This window comes from Nothoprocta perdicaria, unplaced genomic scaffold (assembly GCF_003342845.1).
Source record: "Nothoprocta perdicaria isolate Ctin4 unplaced genomic scaffold, notPer1 scaffold_357, whole genome shotgun sequence".
Classification (NCBI taxonomy): Eukaryota; Metazoa; Chordata; class Aves; order Tinamiformes; family Tinamidae; genus Nothoprocta; species Nothoprocta perdicaria.
In genome coordinates, this window is record NW_020455596.1 from 22 (window position 1) to 5,854 (window position 5,833).

Consider the following 5,833-nt stretch of genomic DNA (forward strand, 5'->3'; position numbering starts at 1 on the left):
CAGCGCTGCGGGTCTCTGAAGTCTTCCATGATACACAACCGGCCAACCATGGAGGAGTCCTGCGGCGAAGAATCTTCCCTACCCACTCTCACTGCTCTACTAACTGCCCATTTGGAAGAAAACTAAATAAAAATATATATAAGCTGGAATCTAGAAAAGCTAGGGGTGAAAAAAAATAGTTAAAAAAAAAAAAAAAAAACAATAAATAAATGAGTTACCTTTCTGTCAAGTACACGTTTTCCTCAATCAGGTCGAAGTAGCAGGGCATTTTCCCTTGCTTGGCAAACTCCTTCCAGCGCTGCGGGTCTCTGAAGTCTTCCATGATACACAACCGGCCAACCATGGAGGAGTCCTGCGGCGAAGAATCCACTTGCTCCCCCTCTGATTTTACCTTCTTCCTCTCCCGTGCCTCTCCATCGCTCTCGGAGTCGCTCTCCACCTCCTGGCGCCTCTTTTTGGGTGGCCCTCGTTCCTTCAGGTCGTTCTTCTCCAAGGCCTTCACCTCCTCCTTCTTCTCACCGACGGCGCCGGCCTCCTTGGTGGAATTACTGCTGATCTCATGTGCCTGCACGGAACCTTGTTCCCGCTCCGCGGGGCCATGGAATGTGCCCGACGGGCTGGGGAAACGAGCCTTGCAGTCGTCATCCCAGCGGTCGTCCTCGTCCTCCTCGTGATCCTCCGTCAAGGAATCCGGGACTTGCCCTTGAGCTCGCTCATAGCTCATCCCAGAAGGCCGGCTCGCGGATCTGGCATCCCAATATCCATTGCCCTGCCAGTAGCTCTGCGAGGCGCCGTAGGCTCCCGCCCCGGGCTGGAGAACGTAACCCGGGTAGACCCCCAAGCTGCTGTCGGGCTGCTGGTAGGTGCTACTGGGCTTCTCCGGCTGGGAAAAGTCCCAGCCGAAACCACCCAAATCCTCCGCCGCATGAAAACCGTCCACCCTGGAGAAGTCTCCGGTTCCCAACTGATTAAGCCCCCCCTTCCCTTGCCTACTGTCCGGTTTGGAAGAACTCGTTTGGGTCTGAGGTTTGTCGGGACCTTCGAAGCTCTCGGGCAGACAAAAGGTCTGCTCTTCCTGCCGGCCCACCAGCTCCTTTAGGATCATCCTCTGCTCCGCGTCGCCTTTTCCGTTGGAATCCGCCGCCAGGTCTGCCTGGCTGGTGCTGTCGACACCGTCGCTCTGCGGCTGGGACGCGTCCACGCGCAGCTCCTCCGCTTCCTTCCTGCTCAGCTCCGTGGATGTCGCGGGGCTCTTGTCCGTCCCGCGAGGAGAACATCTGCTCTCCGCTTGCGGCCCGTTCTTACTCGCCGCGTTCTCCGACCTCTCCTCGTAGTACGGCCGGCTGGACTCGGGCCGCTCGTCGTCCCAGTGGTCCGAGTAGCGCCTAAGCCCCTGGCCGCCCCGAGACGAGCAGGGGCTGCTCTCCTCCGTGGCTATGGTGGAGTTTTTGGGCACCACCACGATGGACTGGAGCCGTTTCCGTGGCACGGCGTCATCAGAATCCGAGTCTTCCGAATCGCTCTCCTCGCTGCCGGCCTCGCTCTCGCTCTCGGCCGTGTCCGAACAGCCGTCGTGGCCGGCGGAGACGCCCTCGGAAGCGTTGCCGCTGCTGTCGCACGTCGCCGCTTGAGCGACCGTTTCTTCCGCCGTGACCACGAGGTCGCAAGACGGATACAAAGCTCCCGAAAAAGCCGAGGCCACCACGGACTCATTCCCTTCGTCCCTCTCCAGGAATATGCCGAGACGCTGCTCATCCGAGCCCGCTCCTCCGGTAGAAACGGCACCTTCTGCTGCTGCTCTCTGCCTGCTCCGGTGTTCCAGGGGCACTTCGGAATAATACGAGTGCTCATCTTGGAATGAGGGCTTTGCTCTCGCCGAATGAAACTCAACGTGCTGGCTACCCAACTCCTGCACCTCTTCGCCTTCGGAAAGCTGCAGCAGCTTCTCGCCTTGATCCGGCGGGGCCCGATCCCACTTGGAAGCGACCCCTTCGTCCGGCTGCTGCGGAACGCCGGGATTGTCCGATTTCACCCTCAGGGAACACCCGTCCTGGGAGGAATCTCTGCTTGAGCTATCCACTGCCAAGCTAAGGCGATGGGAAGGATCCACAGCATCCCGCTCGTCTCCGCAGGCTGCCTTGGAATTCTGCTCCTCCGTGCTCTCGTAACCGCACGTCACCGTTTGCGGCTCCACGGGAACGTCCAGAAAAGCCTCCGAGGTGACTCTGACATCCGCCGCCTCCACTTCAATTTCGACCTCCGAGTGACACAAGGGAGGGGCGGCAGCCTCCGAAACGTAGCAAAAAACGGCTTCTTTGGTTGCGTCGCGCGGAGGCGCCTCCTCATCCGGCTTCCTAAGCCAAGCTGGGCATCGATCCCCATTCCCGAGGGGCAACGGCGCGGCCTCCCCTCTCTGCTCCGCGCCGGGAGCCTCCGCCGCTTTCCAGAGGCTGCTGCACTCGCTGGACTCCACGTGGGACCGGCCCCGCTCCTGCTCCCCGGCTGCAGCCGGGCTCTCGGAGCCGTTGGAGGGCAACGCACACAAAGCCCCGCTGTTCCCCGCGGCGGCCGCTTCCCACCGGCACGGCTCGGAAGAGGCCGCAGCGGCCTCCGCTTTGGAGGCGCCGCACGTCGCCGAGTCCTCACACCTACCTTCAGGGGACCCGTTTATATCGAGGTCCACGGGCAAGTAAGTTCTTAACGGGTCCTGCTTTATCAGCGTCTCCTGTTCCTTAACACTGGCATGGCATTCGTTTCCTATGAGGTCGCCAGATTTGGCGTTAGAAAACCCATCTTTTGGCTCATCTGCCTTTCTAAAAGCGGGCGACTCGTTTAATTGCCTCACCGGAGAAAGTGTCTTTTCCCTTTCCAACTTTTTTGCAAGGGCCGGTCTCGCCTCGCCGCTCCGTAGGCAAGAGGCCTCTAAATCTAGAGAATTAGACTGCTGCTTTAGTTCTTCATTCGATTCTGCACAACAGAAAGAGCTTTTCAATTTTTCAGGCTTTGGCGCTGGGGTCTTTGAAGGGGTGGACTTATAGCGGGAGGAATTCACATTACTGTCAGGTTTAGAATGGGATGTCCCCTTTCGGTAGCCTAAGTCGCTAAGGGGAGAGCACCTTTTGGGGGCTTCGCTTTCCGAAGTCCTTTTGGGATCCCTGTCTGCTTTGGAAGAAGACTTCCCTCTCCTCTCCGCCTCGTGGGACGACTCCGTTTTGCCGTCCCGGTCCGACTTGGAGTAGGACGTCCTCGAGTCGCGGTAGGAGGAGGAGTGGGAGGACGTGCGCCTCGCGTCGCCCGCCCTGGAATGCGTCCTCCTGTACTCCTCCTCGGAATCCGAGCTCTCCCGCGCCCGGCTCTCCGCGTACGAGCGCGAGTACCTCGTCCTCTCCCTGTACGGCGAGCTCCGATGGTAGCGCCGCTCGGATTCGTAGTAGTGCGAGCGCTCCGACCTCGAATAGGAAGAGCTGGTGCGGGAGCTCCGCTCGGAGCGGGAGCGCGAGCGCGAGCGGCTCCGTCTCCTCTCCCTGTCCGACCTGGAGCGGGACGACCCATACCGCGAGTCTCGCTCCGATTTGGAGTAACCCGAGTATTTTTCATCCCGCTCCGACTTGGATCGCGAGGAGGACTTGCCCAGCTCTTCGCCCCTGAGAGAAGTGGAGCTTCTTCTGGAATCTCGCTCCTTTTCCGTGCTCGATATCTTCGGCTCGTGCGACCGCTGGCTGGAGGAAGTCCTCACAGAATCCTCGTCGGATTCAGAGCCGGGGACGGGGCCGTCGGACTGGGAGAACTTCCTCTTCGAAGCCTGTTTCCTAGAGCACAGGGAAGCACCCTTGGAGCTGTCCGAAACTTCATCCTCTCTCCCAATATGGGAATCTTCCTTCGGGGGGGTTATTTCCGCCTGCACGAGCGCGTTTTGAGCTAAATGTTCCTCGGAACTGTGCAACACAGCGTCCTGCCTAACGTCCACATCCGAAGCTTCCTTCGGGACCGCGCGACACGGCTCCTTGGAAGCGGGGACCTCGGCCTCCGCAGGCGGCGACAGCAACAGCGTCGACAACAACGTCACGGGCAGCGGGGACAAGGCTGTCGCGGCAGGAACGGGCGCGGATGCTGGTGGTGACACCGTCGGCACAGGCGGCGGCGGCGGCGTTGACGGGAATTCCGCGGCCACCGGTTCCGTCACCGGCGCCACGGCCGGCGGTGGCGGCAGCGCGGCCACCGGTTTCGCCGTGACGTTAAGCAAATGCTTCTTGAAATGGATCTTCCCCAGCTCTACCTTTGGCTTCGGAGGCGAAGACTCTTCAGGAGCACCAGGAGCGTCCCCCAGGTCCATTCTGATTTTGGGGTTAAAGTCAGCTTGAAGCGGGGCTGCCGGCGAGGGCGGCGTGTCATTTTGCTTCTCGTTTCCGAGAGCGGTCAGAAACCTATTGGGCAAGGTTTTCTTGGTTAAGCTGAAGCTGAAGGACACCTTCTGTCTTCCCTGCTCCTCGAGGTTAACCTTCGTTTTGGTGCCTTTGGGCAGAAAGCGGCTCGAAGCAACCCCTTTGAAGAGCGGCCCTTTGATGAAGCCAGCCTTCGGCACGGTTTCCGTCTTGCTCTGCAACGAAAAAGGAGCAGGGGCCGTTAGGGGAACGAGCAGATTGCTTTTTAAAACCCTCCCCTGCAGAAACATTGGATAATCTTTCTTTTCCTCGGAATTTTTCATGCCAATAAGCTAGAAATTGGTATCGGTGGCTCAAGGGGGAGCCCAGTGACCTTCTGCGCCTGTCTCTGCTAGGACCCAATTCAATGGGATGATCGTTTGGAGCCCTGAGCGAAACTTCCCTTGGGATTTCGGCCCTTTCCTCCCTTGTTGGTGACTCAACCAAACCTTCTCAGGTTTCTTTCTTTCTTACAAAAAAAGATGGGATTCAACCTATGAAGTTAACTGAGGCCGCAGCGCCGCTTTCCCCCATCGGGTTTCTGTGGTCCCAAGTGACAAAACATCCCCCCTGACACCGAGATGCCCTCGTGTGGACACGGAGCAGGTTGAGGGCACCAGGGTTATCAAGGAAAGAACCTCTTCCCTTATGGAATGTGCTTAGAAAGCCTGAGATCAGCCACTTCCAGAGCACAGGATATTTACTTGTCGTGGCGCTTGTCCCGTTGGTTGAAAACTGAAGATTTGTCTTTGCAAAAGCTTCCTCGCTATCCACACCAGCAGAGCAAGCCATTGGCAAGGACAAACACCTGCAAAAAAGGTGTTTCTGGCAATATTCCCAATCCTACCTGCATTAGCTCTAATTGCACTTTGTCCATGGAGCACGCTCTGGACGAGAGGAGCTGCGCGGTCTACAAACCGTATAGAGCAGAGCTTTGGGCTCATAACTACTGCATGAAGACATCCTTGGCAGCACGAGCGGCTTCCTGCAGCCCACTGTGAATTATCGGGCACTTTGTTATCCTTTAACTTCGCTGAAACAATGCGGAGCTGCTAAGGCTGAAGGCTTGGTGGTAAATTATTAAATAAGTCGTTTGGGGGGGATGAAAACCCCATCCCATCTTATTTGCACCCTCAGATGCCACTTATATAAGATTTTGCTTTCTTTCCTTTGGTAAAATGCCTGGGTTTATTAAATTTTGAAGAGTAACACGTCCCGGGCTGCATGTGACCGAATCCTGGCCAATCAGCCCGGTATCACACGCACTTCCCATCATCAGGAATGGGGGTTAACTGCATTTTGGGGGAGGAAAAAGAAAATCTGGCTCCTTTTAGGTATTTCTGAAAGGGCATGCACGGCACAAAGAGGGACCTTGCAAAAAGCGTGTGGCCAAATGCTGCAAAACCGCCTTC

The 5,833-nt window shown here is 57.5% G+C and overlaps 1 protein-coding gene across 1 annotated transcript; it reads right to left on the reverse strand.

The window, feature by feature from the left end:
• Nucleotides 1–218: 218 nt before the first annotated feature.
• LOC112951575 (histone-lysine N-methyltransferase SETD2-like) lies at nucleotides 219–5,298 on the reverse strand (the record flags this gene model as incomplete). Its single annotated transcript, XM_026044279.1, has 2 exons — nucleotides 5,269–5,298; nucleotides 219–4,597 (listed from the first exon to the last, which is right to left on the reverse strand). Coding segments are annotated over exons 1-2 (4,409 nt in total), but the record flags the coding sequence as incomplete, so codon positions are not given.
• Nucleotides 5,299–5,833: the final 535 nt, after the last annotated feature.